This window comes from Lutzomyia longipalpis, chromosome 1, assembly GCF_024334085.1.
Source record: "Lutzomyia longipalpis isolate SR_M1_2022 chromosome 1, ASM2433408v1".
NCBI classification, from domain to species: domain Eukaryota; kingdom Metazoa; phylum Arthropoda; class Insecta; order Diptera; family Psychodidae; genus Lutzomyia; species Lutzomyia longipalpis.
The window spans coordinates 29,241,861-29,260,038 of NC_074707.1; the positions used below are offsets into that span (position 1 = coordinate 29,241,861).

At 34.8% G+C, this 18,178-nt stretch overlaps 2 protein-coding genes across 3 annotated transcripts in view; one reads left to right on the forward strand and one right to left on the reverse strand.

The window, feature by feature from the left end:
- The first annotated feature begins 441 nt into the window (after window positions 1-441).
- On the forward strand, window positions 442-2,647 carry LOC129797570 (probable cytochrome P450 6a14). The gene is made up of 2 exons (XM_055840295.1): window positions 442-1,532; window positions 1,590-2,647. The coding sequence occupies exons 1-2, from the start codon at window positions 449-451 to the stop codon at window positions 2,000-2,002; spliced, it is 1,497 nt and encodes a 498-aa protein (XP_055696270.1). The 5' UTR covers window positions 442-448; the 3' UTR covers window positions 2,003-2,647.
- A 106-nt stretch (window positions 2,648-2,753) lies between these two features.
- Window positions 2,754-18,178, reverse strand: part of LOC129797529 (rho GTPase-activating protein conundrum) — a 35,612-nt gene continuing 20,187 nt past the window's right edge. Inside the window, exons 2-9 of one of the 2 annotated variants that reach the window (XM_055840212.1) lie at window positions 11,184-11,472; window positions 8,169-8,236; window positions 7,322-7,492; window positions 6,981-7,072; window positions 4,742-5,528; window positions 4,489-4,666; window positions 4,240-4,423; window positions 2,754-3,628 (exon numbers count right to left, since the gene is read on the reverse strand). In XM_055840212.1, the coding sequence (XP_055696187.1) occupies window positions 3,376-3,628; window positions 4,240-4,423; window positions 4,489-4,666; window positions 4,742-5,528; window positions 6,981-7,072; window positions 7,322-7,492; window positions 8,169-8,236; window positions 11,184-11,262 (1,812 nt within the window). In that variant the 5' untranslated portion in view covers window positions 11,263-11,472 and the 3' untranslated portion in view covers window positions 2,754-3,375. Of the gene's footprint in view, window positions 3,629-4,239; window positions 4,424-4,488; window positions 4,667-4,741; window positions 5,529-6,980; window positions 7,073-7,321; window positions 7,493-8,168; window positions 8,237-11,183; window positions 11,476-18,178 lie in introns of both variants that reach the window. The other variant, XM_055840211.1, reaches the window with a different exon arrangement.

Here is an 18,178-nt window from a genome sequence, read left to right on the forward strand (position 1 = left end):
ATTTCATGCATAAATGAATAAAAGATGGATCATTTGAAATTTTCAAGAGATAAAAATCATTTCTTTGCATCTACCTGGCGTCTCCACTGCACATTGATTAAAGAACTCATAATAAAATATAAGAAAAATTTTACTCTTTTTGGTAATATTTTATATAAAAAATTTCTGCTTAGCATTTTCAATCATTTTCCATATTCCCCATGCAACTTGGCGCCTCCATCGAAAGCTCTAAATTTTAAATTTTTAATTCACATTTTCGTGTCTTAAATTGAATTTTAATGAAAAATAAATTGATTTTAAACTATATGCTGAAGTATTGAAGATACTTTTCATATTTTGCAAAATTTCTCACTAACATAAATCATCGTTAATTCATCAATAACTTGCAATCTTAATTGCTTGAGCAAACACCATATAGCAAATGTAAAGTCCAACAGTTTACGTGAAGATGTCGACGGGAGTGTTTCTAAGTGTTTTGCTCTTCCTTCTATTCGTGATTTTTATTCGACGAAAATATAACTTTTGGAGGAAGCTAGGAGTTCAAGGACCTACTCCCACATTTCCCTTTGGAAATCTTCGTGGTGTTGGGACACAATTCCATTCATCAGAATTGATTGATAAATTGTACCACATTTACAAAGGTCAGACACCACTTGTTGGGATTTACTTTTTCCTTAAGCCCGTGGCATTAGTATTAGATCTCGATGTGGCTCAAGATATCCTCGTTCAGAACTTCAAAATATTCCCAAATCATGGATTTTTCTACTACAACGAACGCGATGATCCACTCACAGCGCACCTATTCGCTCTAGAAGGGGAAAAATGGAAACAGATTAGAAGAAAACTTGGACCAGCCTTTACAGCTGCAAAAGTCAGCATAATGTTTCCGCTAATGAAGAGAGTAGCGCAACAATTGGATGATGCTCTTTCTGAGCAAGCTGAAAATTGTAAAGAAATCGATGTCGTGGAATATGCCTCGCGGTTCACAACTGATGTAATTGGAAATTGTGCCTTCGGAATTGACTGCAATAGTCTAAATGAGCGTGAGAACATTTTCTACCGAATAGGTCGTCGCATCCTCACAGAGATGCGAACTTTTGAATTAATTAGATTTCTTCTGTGCAGCACCTATGTTGGTCTTGCGAGATTTTTGCGCATGAAAATTGTCGTACCCGAAGCCAGGGACTTCTATACGGGAATTTTACGTGAAACAATAAAGTATCGTGAGGAAACTGGTACGGTGCGAAAGGATCTCATTGATATGATGTTGCAAATAAGAAGGGATGGAAAATTAGAAGATTCAACGGAAGTGCTGGGCTCCATGACTTTTAATGAAATTGCAGCACAAGTCTTTGGCTTCTTCATTGCAAACTTTGAAACTTCTGCACTTACAATTACTGCGTGTCTCTTCGAGTTGTCCCTCCAACCACACCTTCAGGAGCTTGCACATGAGGAGATTGTGCGATGTGCCGAAGAAGATGTCACATATAAATCTCTAATGGGAATGAAATATCTTACGCAAGTTATCAATGGTAAAATTTATTTTCAACACAGTTTTTCTCTTCATTAAGCACTTTTTTCTTTTATAGAAATCTTACGAAAATACCCTGTTGTTCATTTTCTCCAAAGACAATCAATTGCTGATTATAAAGTGCCCGGAATGGATGTAATAATTCCAGCTGGAACACTTATTTACATACCACTGTGCAGCATCCAAAATGATCCAGAATACTATCCTAATCCGTCGCACTTTGACCCAGACCGTTTCTCACCGGAAAACATCGCAAACATCCCTGATCATGCCTATATGCCCTTCGGGGAAGGTCCACGGTACTGTATTGGACGCAATCTTGGTCTAACTCAGACACTCCTTTGCATTGCTACTCTTCTGCGAAAGTATAAATTCTCCCAATGTGCCAAAACTCCCAAAGCCATCAGACCAAATCCCAAATCTGTGTTTATTAACACTGCAGGCGTATGGCTCAAAGTGGAACGACGTTAATATAATGAAAATTTTCATGAGACATACATATAAATACTCCTTGTCTCTTGCACTGGAATAAAAAAAAAATTTTTTTATCGAGAAAATAAAAAGAACTTTTCATTTAAACGTTAAAAAATTGTTTCGTAACTGATAAAAAATCAAATAAAGCAATTGTTGGGTTTCCATTCCAACGACGAGGAATGTTATGCTGAACTTTAGATGGCATTGATATCGCATTTCTTGCTTTGAAAATGATAGTTAGCAAGAAAAAATTGAGCTTTGGGCTTTGACTACTAAAAAAAAAAGTTCAATAAAGCTTGAACGATAAGAAAAACCTAATTCATAATTTTATTAAAAAAAATAATTAATTAATTCATAATTTAGATAAAACTAAATTTAAAAAAAACGCTAAAAGATAATAATTCTACAGAAAAAAAATATTTCCATGAATCAATCTTTTAATTTTTTTTTAAATTTTTGTTTATGAAATTTCCAAAAATAATAATAAAAATTTATTTCTCGCTTTAAATTTTTTTTTTTTTTTTTTTTGAAAAAGATAAAGCAGGTATCAAAAGTCAACTAAAAGATAAATAAAGGAAGTAGAAGACAAAAAATTGTAATTTGTAATCCGTTGAAATCTTTTAATAAAATACAACAAGTTTAGCATAATTAAATAATTTCCAAACATTTTTTCACTTTCCAAATTCTCAATCACACCTATGATTGTCAACGAAAGACTTTTAAAAAACGACCAAGAAGAGAAACAACATTTAATTTATATGCAAAATTTTATTAATATGACTTGACATTCGTTCTTAGCAAACTAAAACTCGATAAACTAGCAAAATATCAATTGACTTGTTTAAATTTGAGTCAGCACATACACTTACTAAAAATATTTCCTCTGCGGAACTCACAATTTACACTTCAAGACTTGACCAATATAGAAGAAAAGGATAAAATAAACTACAGGGTGGCCAGGAAATTAGGGCATGATTTTAACCGCGAATAACTTTTGATTGGATTGAGATATCTGAAAACTTCTGCCACCAAAAGATGCGTAAACTCAAAAAGTTTTATTTGCTTTTTATATCAAGTCGATATCTTAAAAATTGTAACCGCTAGAGCAAAAAATGTAAAAGTTACCATTTGTATGGAAAACGATGAAGTATTCTGGATTTCATGTCTGTTGATTTTCTCATAATCCATTAAAATGATCCAAAGATCATTAAACAATTGAATATTTAAAATAGAAGATCCTTAAATTTATGAAATTCTCAGCATTTCGATTGTGGTAGCACGGCGTGGAACTAAATACATGATAATATAGGCTCTATGTGTTTTTGAGACACAAATATTATTGAGATGACTTTTAGATATTTAGCAACTTATCATACGACGAGCCTATGGATGTGGCTGGGATTGTGGTTGATGCGGATCTCTGCGCTGGATTCACTCTTCGTTTTGCGCGCCTTGCTCTTGGTCAGCCTGGGCTTATTCATTGATCTCGCTTCATTCAGTAATCGCTGCGGTACCATCCACAGAGATTCCTCCTGACTAATAAGGATATCCGTCAGGCGACAGCATTGTGCTGCCATCCGTACTTGTGCACCAATGTCGTTCTTGTCTCCCGGATGAACAAATCTGCAAAAAAAAACACCGAGACCTTAGAAAAGATCACAACTTGGGCAATTTTTCAATTTTACAGACAATTTGAGTCTGAGCTTTATAACAATAAAGATTTTTTGTTGTACTCTATCAATATCATTTTAAACTAAAAAAAATATTTGATTAGATTTTTTTTTCTTCACTTTCAATGAGAAAATACCAAAACATAAGAATGAGGTATCATTAATAGCACCTGCCAAATTATGCTCATTGTAATCATTTTATTGTCTTTTTTTGTCGTCTCTTTTTTCTTCAATAAAGCTAATGTCTGTTGGATGTTATCTTTCAATGAAGTGATGGTCGGTTGAACGGAAAAAATACTTAAAAGCAAAAAGAGATAAATTATTTATTGTTTGACTTCCTATTTTGAGTTTTTCGATAAAGAGATTGCAAAAAAAAATCACGATGCTTTGCAAAATCTTTCATCTTTTATGTATTTTAGCCTAATCTCGCCATTTGCATGCTATTATTTTCTTATCCTCTTTTATGTAATAAACATAATCTACAGTAGCATTACCACAAAAAAAATCCTTTTACGTTTTTTTTCTCTTATTCTTGACCATATTTTTTAAACAGAGAATTTTTACCTTGGCGGGAAGAGCGATGGTGCAATAATTGTGGCCACGTTGTGATTAGACATCTTATTGAAAGACTGAAGTGCCACGACGGTCCTTAGAAATTCTAGGAAAGCCCTCAAGGTATTGCGATTTTCGTGAGGTAACAAAAGACATAGCACCGACAGAGCTTTTCCCTGATCTTCAGGCGGAATGGCTGCAATGAGACCAAATATAATCATTAGCTAATTTGTCTTTGCGTGTTGGAAGAAATTAACAAACCATGTGTTTGGTAGAAGAGATGAATCAAGTCATTGGCCAGGAGTGGCTGCGGCAATTCACGGAGCCATCTCTTGAGAATAGCACTGAGATCGTGGACCCCACAGCGCCGGAGAAGCGGTTCAACTTTCTCCGGTTTGGAGTAAAAGTTTTGTTCCAATTCATTGTAAACAAGTTCAATCTGCAAGAGTCAACCAAAGAGATAAGGAAATGAAGCTTAAAATAATGATAGGAGCACTGGATAGAAATGTAATACCTTCTGTTTGTTGCCAGCAACACGGAGAATTCCCTCCTCTTTGGCACCGCGGCTTACGAGCTCCTTCAAAAGACCCTGCAGAAGGAGTGGCACAAGGGATGTGTCTTCTCCCGTGATCTGCTGATCCCTCCGAACGAGAGCATTCAATGATACACCAAATACATTTCCCTCCTCCTTCTTTTTCCGCTTGAACGGCTTTCTCTTGTCCAGGACAATATGGTGACGATCGAAGAGTGCCGCCAATTCAAGCCAGAGCAGTGATTGAATTTTCTTCAAGTCACTCTCACAGAGATCATCTACATCGCAACACGGTTCCCTATGTGTCCAGATACTGCTTCCTGTACTCTCACTCTCGCGGCATAGCCCTTCGAAGCTGACAGGTTCGGGGGAACGCCTCGATGCCGGTGAGTCTTCTTCTGCTGCTGACTCAAGCGGGCTGCTGCGTGGCGGGGAATTCGTGGGACTTTCGAGGGGAGATGAAGACTGCGATGAGTCCCCATTTCGAACGTCATATAGCCTCCCGGTGAGAAGACGATCATCATTGCGTCGTCCTACGGAGGGATCTGAGCCAGAGCGCACACGTGGGATGTGAATGGTGCCTAAGCGCTGGAAGCCCACCAATTCGATGCCTTCCGTGAAGAAGGGAATATCGCAGCGGACATGTGAACCGCGGAAAAGCTCAGCAGACCCCCGAAGAGGCGCACTTGGTGTTCGTCGAAGATTCTGTTTGCTCCGCGGTAGGGTGGGCAGAGTGGCACCTCCATCGAATATCGATACGAAGTTAGGCCTAAAAATACAAATTCCCATAATTTTTCAACAGGGGTTTTATACTCTCTGAATCATTTAAATTTCCTGAATATTTATAATGTTTTATTAAAATTTTATTAAAAATACGACAAATTTTTGCAGAGATATAAAGTTTTCATGTTAAAAATAATCTAGAAAACTTCCATGCTTTAAATTGTTTAAATTGCTCTCATCTTAATTGAAATCAAACTTTTGTGCTTAAACAATTAATCAAATTGACTAATTAATGCTAAAAGTATTTGTTTAAATAAATAATTTTATTCGCAAATACTTCAAGACGGCAAATCTATAAGATGCAGAATCGTACGCTTGGCACTGCACATTTCAATTTCTTTTGTATAACTTCCATCTCCCATGGAAATTTCAACAAGTCAATTAGTAATTTCCACCAACAAAATACTTTAATGACTCTCACTCCCTGCATTAGCATTTTCACATCTCTTGCACTTATCGTGACTCCATAGCCGTGCAAACACTTGCAAAGTGATATGCAATCAGTATGTCCACCATTCGCGCAACAATTCCGTATTGACACATTTAAATTAATAGCAAAACCAATTGCAAGATGCGGTCATGAAAGAAAAATGCAAATTTACAGTGTATACACAGTGTTGTTGCACAAAATTAATCATCTCCATTTCCAGGCACAAAGGTGATTCTTCAGCCACACCTGCAATCTCTGTGCAAATCACAAAGGAGTCCCAAGTAATTAATTAGCCGCACAGTGTTTGCGAGATGCCATTGAAGAGTCTTCATGGAGATATTTGCTCTTGAAAAGCCTCCTCAATGAAACAAATTGTGCAATTTACACGGAGGCATCCTCGTGCGTCTCATTCCGTGGGATGCTTTAAGAATTCATCCACAACCCATGCAAGTTAACGCGCGAGGTGGAAAGGTGGGCAATGAGATGGTAATCATTTGTGTTAGTATTCGCGTAATTGTGCTGAGAAGCTGCGAGATTTTTTTCAGCAACAACTGTTTAATTTAATTAATAAGTTGTCTGTCTATATGTATATCAAAGCTTTTATTTAAATTTTAAAAGCTTCCTAAAATAAAACTTTGCTATGCATTGTTCATATTAACGTGTATGACGTTTAAAAGCTTCTTACCCTTAAAATTAATAATAGCTCACAGTTATTTATGCTTTAAAGCTCTGAGCTTATCATTTACGTGTAATCTCTACACTAGCGAATGTTTTCTTTTCAAAGAATATTTTTTAAGCATTTTAAGCCCTTTATTATTAATTCTTTTCTTAGAGCTTTTGATCAACGTTAAACTTCCATTTAAAAGTTCTTTTATGCTCATAAAATTTCCAGCAAAAAAACAAGTTTTCTCTGCATTTCTTCCTCGTTTTCTTATTATGGTTTTAATTATAAACATTAAAAATCGCAACTTAAAGAGGACATGAAAGACACGATGGAAATCAACTTACACTTGCTGATTAGTATTCCAATGTTCATCTCCGGGGATTGAGTCAAGTGAATCTGGTGTTGCACTTCTTGATCGCGTTCCCGTGCTCGATGTCTACGTTGAGATGGGTGGAGGATTGTCGGAAGAAGATGGAAAATAAGTGCAAATATTTTAATTATGCATACATAAGAGACCACTATCGTGGAAATGTGTCATCAGACTCTCTTTTCAACCAACCGCACACACACACCCATTAAAGTCATCAGGAGAAAATAAACACGCGATTTTGTGCGAGAGTGAGGCTGATGGCGATTTGGTTGTTTGGCTGTTTTAAAGAGTAAAATGCAATGATCGGATACTTACATCGACATCGCGAAAGACATCTCTGATATCCGGTTTTCTTTGATGGCGCGACCTTGTGCGGCCACGGACCGTCCTATTTAAGGCTTTTACTCTCTGTTTGACCGCTTCTGCATGCGACTGTGAAAGTCCAGAGAGGGCGGTCGAAAGTACGGAAGTCGGAAGTTCACGACCCTGAAATGAGAGAAAAGGTGATAAATTGCGGAAAGCTCCACAGCCCTGACAGCTTTTTTTGTGCGCCGCGGGCACGCTTCTTCGGTGCAAGTGAAAATTCCCCGGGCGGTTGAGGTGAAATTCACTGCTGCAAGAATGGCTTCGCGCGAAAAATGATGCTGAATTCTACGAATGGGTGAATGAATCAATATGGGGAGACGTTTCAGGTTTAATTCAATAGATTTATCAAACATGCCGGTGTGCCGTGTGTGGTGTATATCGAAGGAGATCCAGCTGACTTTCTCTTGTTCACCGCAAAGATATTTTATCCTCAGGCTTTTGGTATGTTTTGTCGCTTCGTGCGGCACAAAAGAAAGTATTAAATAAATACAAATTGCCTTCTTAATAAAATAACTCCTCTTTTTCTCACTCACACCACATCTCCACATGGGCGGCAATTTCATATTTAGTGCGTCAAAAATTGGCAAAAACATCATCTATTCGTGATTAAAGAGACACACATATTTTTGTGATGATGAGGAGTAAACAAGAAGAGAAATAATGGTGCTTTGTTGCAAGAAATCACCGTGAAATTCATTTTACTTTGTTTATCACTGTGAAAACTTCCCATTTGCATTACCAATGAATCCAACTGAGAGACTACAATGACTACCGACAAACATAATCCCCAACCTACCTCTTCGAAAGCACGTGTCAAATGTGGGAATCCAGCCGCCATCAACCACTGAGCCTCCAATTCACCATCTACAAGAAAGGTAGAAAAAAAAACCACATAAGTCTCAGTAATTAAATGAAATTCATCATTAATTATGTCATGAATGATTTCGTGTCTCAAAAACTAGACTACATGCGAATGCGAAAGAAATGTTGAACCCACTTTTTCACTTTTTTTCAACATCTCACAATTTTTTTTCCTCATCCGCACAATCATAATCTCCCATATATAAGAAATTGTTAATTATAGCAAACAACCTGGCAGAACAAATCACACAAAACATTTCGGTGTGTGGAGCAAAATATATTGGATGACGGCGTCTCTTTCTCATGGTCGTCGTCGCATATAAATCACGAGCACTTGCTCTTATTTCCAATTTTTTCCCACTCTTGTGAATAGTATAAAAAAGTTATAGCGAGTAATTAGGCATAGGTCCTCATTTCACATGAAATCCGAGTTGAAGTGCAAAGTTTTTGTATAGAATTGCGATTAAAGTTGCATGGCTTTACATTGTGTTTAAACATCTGGTAAATTCCACACGGAAAAGCTATGAAAAGAAATATTTTCCTCCACCGAAGCTTTCTTCTTGAAAAGCTTCTTTCTTAACTATCTATTTTATGCTATTTTACATATAATATTTTATACCAAAAAATAGATAATTTCCAGTTTTCTTCCTTTAAAAAAATATTACAGTGGAGGCGCCTGGTATCAACCAGGCAACTCCATCGCAAAGTACGAGCAAAGTTGATCTTGAAGAAAGATTTGAATAACTCGATACTATTTTACTTATTTTTTCTGATAAATCAAAAATAAAAAACATTCGGTATGTAACCAGGCGCCTCCATCAAGATTTAATGTCGATTTGAAAGCATAAAGAGTAGAGTAGATCGCAAGATTTGTATTTCTGTAACTTGATTACATTCAATCAAGACGTCTAAGCACCAAAACATGACATACAAGTGATATACGTGCATTGAGACAGGAGATATCTAAGCACAACATACCTTTCTGTCGTATATAATATTTATATTTGTTAACTAACAATCACGTATTTGCCATAAATGGTTTAATTTGAATAAGAATCTTATCTACTTGCAATTTCTTTAATAACTCACAACTCGCTCGGCTGTGGCATTTTCATTACCAACCACAATATTTTTAAATTCAAATTTACACGCTCAATAAATAAAGCAATAAGAAATGACGTAAAAAGAACAACATACCTACCTACCTACATTGCGAAAAAAAGAGTTCCAGAGCCTAATTTTCTTAGATTGCTTGCATTGCTTATATTACATGCTGGTTTTTAATGATATTTCCATATGTAATATTTGTGTATATAATTTCCAAACACATGAAAATACAATCATTATACCTCAGTAAATATGGCAGTCATTAAAGAATCACAGGTAAATACTGTGATTCATCGCATCATTAAGATTTTTTTCGTGCAATTTTTTAACCCAAAATTTACACCAATTTCCCTGCTTTTTATCGACGAGATCTCAGGTGTTGGCACTTCGTGTTAGGATTGATTATTCTTTGTTATGAGCATAATTTACGGCAGAATTATGGCATCTTGGTGCTTCTTTTTGCTCGTCACCTACATCATCATCATGTCAATTTGTGTGTTGATACAGAAAAGCATCAACAACTCAGCATATTGTGGGAATTTTTCAGTATAATATCTTTGCCACTCAACCTGAGCTTATTGTTTCATTCTCAACATATAATTCTCCATGGTTGGGATGTTGCCCACACAAGCTCTCCCAAAGATTTTACACACAAAATATAATAAAAATGACAGGGAAATGAAAGTTTTTTATTTCTTTCACTTCAAAACATTGAGACAGACGAAACATGTGAAATTCTATTGTGAATATATAATTATTAAGTAATTGATAATTGTAATATTGATGTAAGAAATAAAACAAAGTGGTTGTTGGAGATTTTTTTCTCCATGTTCAAATGGGTTGCAATGCCAATAGGGAAATTGTAAAGGTATGTTGTGCAAAGAGGAAGAATTTTTCACCTCGGGATCGCCCAAGAGTCTCAACAGCGCTGTGAGGATTTCATAATCTCAACAATTTCCTGGGCTGTTTCTTCTTCTCTGTTTCCCACATTTTTCTACTATTTTCTTGCCTTTCCTGCAGAATGTATTAACAGCTATACTTTGTTAAAGGAAATACATAAAAGGGAAAATAATTCTAAAAGTCACAACACATGTTTTTTAATACACTGCTGTGTAAAAAATAATGGATTTTTTATAACTTTTATCATAAAAATTATTTTAAAAAATTAATTACGTGCCATGTCGTATGATAATTAAGGTTTAAGTGAATTTATTTGCAAATTCAATCCACTGTATCGGAGCTAATGGCACTGAGAAATTAACACCCCTATGAGGGACATTAACCCATTCTTGTAAGAGTTTTTTCCCATAGAGACTGATTCAAAAGTTCGAGAGTACTCTTTGCTTTGGTTTTTTTTTTTTAAATTTTTTTACATAATTATCCCGAAGTTATCAACCCCTTTTAGCAACAATTAAATACGGTGCACGGTATCAATATTATTACTTGTTCCAAGACAAGGTCTTCGAGTTTTTTTTACTGCAAAACGCTTTTCTTTAATTGAGTCCCTCAATTGCTTCTCGCCATTTCCTTTCCAAGATATATTCATTGTGCTCGTGTGTACTCTTCAGGAAAAATACCTCTTCTTCGGATCATTGTTCTACGAGGCGCAAAGAACAAAGATTAACCTCTGTAGCCATGGCCATGGGGTAATCCACGGAAGTTGCTATTTAGATAGAGTTATACATAATATTTTGCCTCGAAAAAAAGAACCATCAAATAGTCAATCGTGAGCAATCATCAAAATTGCACACAGGAGGCACTTGCCCGAAGCTTTGAGGGAAATTATTCATGACTTCCGTTCGCAGTGAAAATTGATTTCCGATCGTGCTGAGGAAAAACTCACCTGCATAGTGGCTGATTGGTTCAACGGGTGTCTGAAGCCTATATTCCGAGAGGTACTCATCCAAGTCCGGATCCAGCATTTTCACTTTGAATCTCTTTGAGTCGTGGTATGACGATGCTATTACTGACGCAGATACTGTCTATTAAATTCACTTGAAGCGCACATCAAAAGACTATGTAATTTTCACTCGAGATAATTTCTTCTTTTCTCCAATATTGCTCCCCCACGAAGCGATGCGCTAAGATTATAACAATCTGTTGCAGGTGAAAATCCGTCGTGAATGATGGATCTTCTGGAAGAAAGAGAAAAAAGAAAGATCTTAATCAATACGAGTCCACATGGTGGTTCAACACAGTGATGATTTCATCACTAAAGCAACAAAATTACACACAAAAAAATGCGCGTAGTAATAAATACTGTTCCCATACAAAATTCCATTAGATTCTACTACGTTAGCTTTTGAATACGCGCCTATAATGCATATTGTTACTTCAAAAGCTATTGCATTTTTGAAACTACTATGTTAGCTTTTGAAAACGCGCCTATAACGGATAATGTAGTTTCAAAACTTTTGCATTTTTGAAACTACTATGCACAGGATAAGAAGGCAAACACAGTGAATTCGATCGCAATCATTTTAAATTTTACTACGCACAGTGTTTTTGATATTATATTTTATATATTTAGGAATTGAATGTTTCGAATTAAAATACATTATTTTTAATTTCAATAATATATATTTAATTTATTCTTTTTTCTTCCTTTTTTACATGTAAATACATTATTAACTTAATACTTAAATATTAACTTAATACTTAGAACTGACTTATGTATTTCTAAGACATCTTTTCTACTAAATCTCGGATTTTTATGCAATTCCAAAATAAAATTGAGTGTAGAGTTATGAAAATTGGTAATGCTTTCATCAAAATTCACAGCATTCGGAATTTTATTTACAATAGGTGTACTTGGTACATCATTTTGTGAAACATGACTAATTTCGCTTAAAAGATTACTTTCATTTATGCTTGATACATTATCTTCATTGGAACTTAATAAGTTATAATTTTGGCTCTGAATGACATGTTTCTTTAAGTGCTTCTTAAAACGAACCCAGTTATTTAAAGTTTGATTACAATTTTTACAAGAGTAATTGAAATTAAAGGGAAAATTGTGTGTTTTTACGTGTGATATAAAAAACTCTATGTCTACTGTTTCTAGTTCACATTCGAAGCAAGAAAAAGGCATTTTATGCCAATTTGTTACACAAATTACGGATTGCCGGTGAAGTCTCAGGTGAATCAATTTGATAAGAATATTCCTGAAGGAACCTCCATATCTGTCTAGTGATCTTTGAGTACTCAATGTTGAAAACAAAACACAATTTTATTATTGTGTCAACTGCTTTTCGTATACTGCCCATCTTGTATTTGACTTCGTCGAAATATACAAATATTTCGTCGACCTGAAGCTTTGTTGTATCATATTCGCCAACAATTATCAATTTCGGCTGTATGGACAATTTTTGCTCTTGGTACTCACTCCGCATTACAGCAATCTTCCTGGAGATGTCACTCGGGCATGTTACAAACAGCGCCAGTTCCTTTTGTGCATCAAGAATAGATGGCTTGTGCGTCTTCTTTATTTTAACTGGAGTTAGAATTGCACAAAGCAGCAAGAGTACACCGCAATCCTTTTCATCTGAAATTTATGAATAAGTAATACATTACTTTAATAATTTAAGTAAACATTTCATTATTGTTAAAAGTAAAACCAAATAATAAATTCCACAAATACTAAAAAAGCTATAAAGTAAAATACTGACCACGAGTTATGCTTGAGTGAGAATTTATGAATTTTAGGAACTCGCAGCTCGCTTTATCTTTAATGTCGCTTTCATAAATGCTCAGGACTTTGTCGATGAATGCGTCATATCCGTCAAGAAGTTGATTCTCTTTGCCGGGGTGAAGATTTGAAAAATCGACGTCAATCTGGAATCAAATTAAGTAAACAATATTAGGAAATATAAAATTTTGAAATTCATTGAATAAGTTTCTTCTATTTTTATATTTTTATGTTAACAAAGCTATTTATTGTGCAGATATGCGTATTAAAAAATGACAATTTTTTAATTATTTCGCACCTATATTCTTAAAATCACCAATTTTTTTAACACTAATTTTTATGTCTAGATTATTGTTCTTTAATGTAAAAAAAATTACGGGAACACTTACAAAAAGCACTATAATTATATAAAAAGATAATAATATTGCTTACCAATAAATATCCGCATGGGTCATTATACCTTGGCCAGGTTTTCAGGATATTCTCAGGCGAATCCCTAATCTCTTGTAGACGTTCTGTCGACGTTTTCTTCCACAGGTCTATTACAATCTCCACAGGAGCACAATTTAGTGACAACCATGCTTTGTGCTCACTCAGCAAAGTCTGTATTTAAATAAAAGAAAATCGGTTAGTAAAAAAAAATTGCATAGCATATAATTTAAGATATTAATTATTACATACCCACACTTAGCCGAAATGAAAATTGAATATATGGCCTTTTTGTCTTGGATTGTGGCCTACGCACGTCCTCGCCACCGTACTTTCTCTTGTGTGAAGCGCGTGAGTTAACAATTCGATCGAACAGTTTCCCCGAAGGCGCTGTTTTTCCCTGGCGGGGTACGTAGTATGTTTCCTGAAAGTAAATTCAATAGTATGTAAGCTTAGCATCATTGACACATCCCATAGATTATAGATTAAGTTATTTTTGCAATAGAACAGAGTACAAAGTTTGAGGAAAATCCTACATACCTGTTTTTCACAAGGGAAACACTCAACAATTTCTTTTGAGAAAAAATCAGCGAGTTCCGGAAGGGATTTGTTTGAGTATTTTTCCCGTTCGTCGAGAAGAAACTCTCCAATGCAGAAGACAAGATCCTTTTGTGCTGTTGAACTCAGCAGAGTGGTCCTCTTTTCCAAGAGGACTTTTCCTCTGTATGTTTTTCTTAAAATATCTTCCAGCTGTGAGAGGAAAAGCACTGTTGGGGTCTCAAGAACCGGCTCGGTTGGATTTCTCACTACTATTCTTTGTAAAATCTCTCCACCAACACTAAAATCTTCAATAGCCTCGAAATCAAGGCTTTCAAAAGACGAATTATTGATCATTCAATTAATTTTTTCACTCTTTCACAATTTTTTGTCCTTCTTGGCCGGCGTCTAAATTGAGAGTGACAGAATGCAGAAAAAACAGTGCAATCTATTGGTAAAAGTTAGAATTAATTTTTAAATTTTTTTTCTATAATCGAAAATTTCAAATGAAACGTTAAAAGATATATAATTAAAAATGCAACGTAGTAGATATTAATATTTCTATCAACAATCTGTGCATAGTAGATTTTAAATTGCTCAGTTTTTGTTTCAATCGTTTTTATTTTTGAATCAATAGCTTTTCATAATATATTTCATAATAATCGCGAAATTTAGTGATTGAATCAAAATTTTTACACAATTTAAAATCAAAACAGCGTTTTTTTGGAAAATACTGCTAAAATTTTTTTGTGTGTATATGCTATGGAAACTAATGAAAATTTCCTAATTAAAAAGAAAAATATCAAAATAACTTTCACACTTCTGTCGCACAATAATACGCGAAAATTGTGTGAGAATTTAATTATGATAATAATAATATTATTATACAAAAATTCCCTCCCACTTTATTTATAATATCCTCTCACTCTCTGTGTTTTCATTGAATTTTTTTTTTAACTTACATTAGGCAACATTAGGTAAATAAACTTCTTCTTTTTTTCCGTATACCTACCTACTGCTGTTTTCATACCAAGACGAAGAATTTATCATGAAAGAAATCGTGAAAAAATGCAAATTTGCATAGAGACGCATTTTCATTACGTTTTTCATGAAAATTCCACTGAGAGAATAATTTTATTATTGAAGCAAGAACTGAGAAAGTTAGTTTTGAAGTGTCTTAAATTTAAATAACTACTTGTGTAGGAAAACACCAACTGGCTTTTATCAGGTATGGTACGGAAATATAACTTTATGGTGGAATAATTTGTATGACGCCTGAGATTATGATTCTGTAAATAAACTGCAGAAAGCTTTTATTAAATAAGAACTTGCTGCGTAAAAGTTGAATCCACTTTCCAGAACACTTAAATAGTATCGGCAAAATAACTACCTACATAATAACAATAAAATTCACTTCAAATTATTCAATTTAATTTGCAATAAAAGGCAAATTGAGGGTAATTTTTAAATGAATGAAAGTTACTAAATCACCGCCAACTAAATTATCATTTTTTGCGCACAAATATTTTTTTTTATAAAAATAATAAAAATTGAGCATTATATTGCTGTTTTTGTCCGGGGAAAGAAATCTATTATTTTTACCTACTTTCAAACTATTCCACCTGTTTTGTTCCAATTCAATTATGTGATCCACTTTTTATCACACAATATTACGTTGGAGTTGGAGTTTTTTTTACACTGCATTACAGTAAAATGAACAATATATTGAAGACAATTGAAGCACGCACAATTGTAACTATATATAGGAATGTGATGTATTTATTATTTAACTGCTTCAATAAGTAAAACAACAAATTCAATTAAAGAGTCGTTGATTTCTGAAGAAAAGCACACAGAGAGAGCTTTGAAGGCAAAATGTGGAGAAGTGAAGTGTAGGCATAATAGATAATCTTATCAGTTGAGCATATAATTGACACTAAACAGTGTCAATCTGATCTTATCACAGAATTCGAATTGCTCGTTCATACAGCGTGGCATGAAGTGAGGAGCAATGGTGCTGATTGTATACCCTGCTATCGTATGTTTATTTTACTTTATAATTAATTCTTTTGTTGACAGTGATGCAAAGAATGACGTTGACGAGGACATGTTAATTCATTTGGACTAGAACACCTCGCTAGTTAGGAGGTGAGATTTCATCGTTTATCTCACCGAAGCGTGTGTTGCTGCAATAAATTTTTCAACTAAATAACCAACCCAAGAGACACTCGCGGAAATTCACATAAAATTATTCATGAGACAATTTATGGTGATCTTATGTTTCTCTCTTGTACATAAGAGACCAAGAGAGACTTGCTACGAAATGCGATTCCGTTAAATAAGTGATAGTTTGACGGGGCAAAAAACTGAGATCGTTTTCATTTGGTGAAAGAAAGAGGAAGACATTTAGGAATTAAAGAGGCAAAATACATTTTGATAAGAAAAGCTTTGGTCAATGACATTAAGATATATAGCATTGGAGAGTTCAAAAGCTGGCAAACTTTATTACTTAACAATCCACACATACATTACATCGCGAGAATAATAAGAATGTAATTGCAAATAGAACGAATGACTTCACCATTTCTTGTCTCGTTTAACAATCCATCTAACAGTAATTTAATGGCATATTTATGAAATGTCTAGCAAAAAACATATTCTGTTCAACTAGAGAGAACAAAAATGATGTATACTCAACCAATCTCGACCATCCTACAAAATTCTTAGCCGAAAGATATTGAATGAAGACAAAAACATACAAGACAGTTAAACTGCTGACAGACCGGCGTCTGAACTCTTATAACGAAACTTGAGTACATTCAAAGTTTTTTTCCTAATGCTCAAAATTTTGTCTTTGTCCCAAAATACATTATTTTGCTCTCCTTATTTCATGTTCCTCATATATGTATGAAGAAGAATTCTCATATTTATTGTGCATAAAAATTAACAAAATAAGACACGATCGAGTTAAGTCTCGATGGTACTTAAGTCTCAATTGTGTAAAGAATTGTGTCAAAAAAAACTATCTAGAAGGTGCGGGACGCGAATAACCCAAAAAATTCCAACAATTGAGCACAAACGCATATCTTCGAGGAAAGATGAAGTCATGCAAAAAGGCAAAGAGGTGGACTTTGGGCTCAAAGAAGGCAACAACCAAAAACTTGGCAAAAAAAATCATCACCATTTTCGACAAGACACCAAACTTGTGCGCCAGTGTCCAAAAGAGTAAGCCTCTTTGGAGCGGGTGAGGTTTCCAGCACCTCAATCTCTGCGTGTCTGTACCAAGAAAGAAATCTCCGCAGAACAGAGAGAATTCACCACATATAAGAAAATAATTGAGATCCGAGTGATTTGGCCCGGTGAGAACAGCACACTCAATTCCCTGGCGGCATAAAAAAGCGCCAAGAACATCGAAATTTGTCTGATTCAGCGCTCTTTATTCCTCTTTCCATCCACTTTTGGTTCTCCCCGAAAAATGATGACTCCAACGCTAGTTCAGAAGTTGCACACACAAAAAAAAACAAGCTTACAAGCTCGGTCACAGTGTTTCTAATTAATCTGAGGAAGCCGCCACTTCGCGCACGAGAGAATACACGCGGGTTTTGTATTTTAAGAAATTCTATATACTTCTCCTTTTGGGAAAAATCCCGTGCGCGCGAGATTTGTACGGAAAGTGCCTTTTTCCGTCTAAGACATTTCACCGAAATTAGCCTTTCCGAGTCAATGACTCTGTCAGACAGCGGTTTTTGTGGATCACTGCACCATCTGCTCAAAAATACTACCTACATTGCTGCGTCTTGGAGAGAGAACTTGCCAATATTATTCGCACAAATTGCTCTTGTAAACTGTTTATTTTTGGACGATAAAATGCTAATGAGAATGTTCTGTTGCTAAATTTGAAACATCAGTTGAGGAAGAAGCAGTTAGTTAAAAATGGTTCAGTTCTGTGTGAAAGCAGATAAATATGAATAAATTGGATGATATTTTTTTTACTCAAAGATCTCAAATATTTTTTGTACAAAAAATCTTTCCAAAAAAATGATTTTTTTCACCACGAAGAAACTTTAATAAATTCTTTTTTTTTTAAATAAATTCATAACTTGTAGTCCCACATTTTTCCTTTCCTTTTATATGTAGAAATATTTAATAAATGTGCATATAACAACTTTTGCTTTCAAGTAAGT

What these genes read in the sequence shown, in the direction of transcription:
- LOC129797570 (XM_055840295.1), top strand. Translation starts at nt 449, where the DNA reads ATGTCGACGGGAGTGTTTCTAAGTGTTTTGCTCTTCCTTCTATTCGTG. An exon ending in TCTTACGCAAGTTATCAATG is followed by an intron (nt 1,533 to 1,589) that starts GTAAAATTTATT and finishes TTTCTTTTATAG; the next exon opens with AAATCTTACGAAAATACCCT.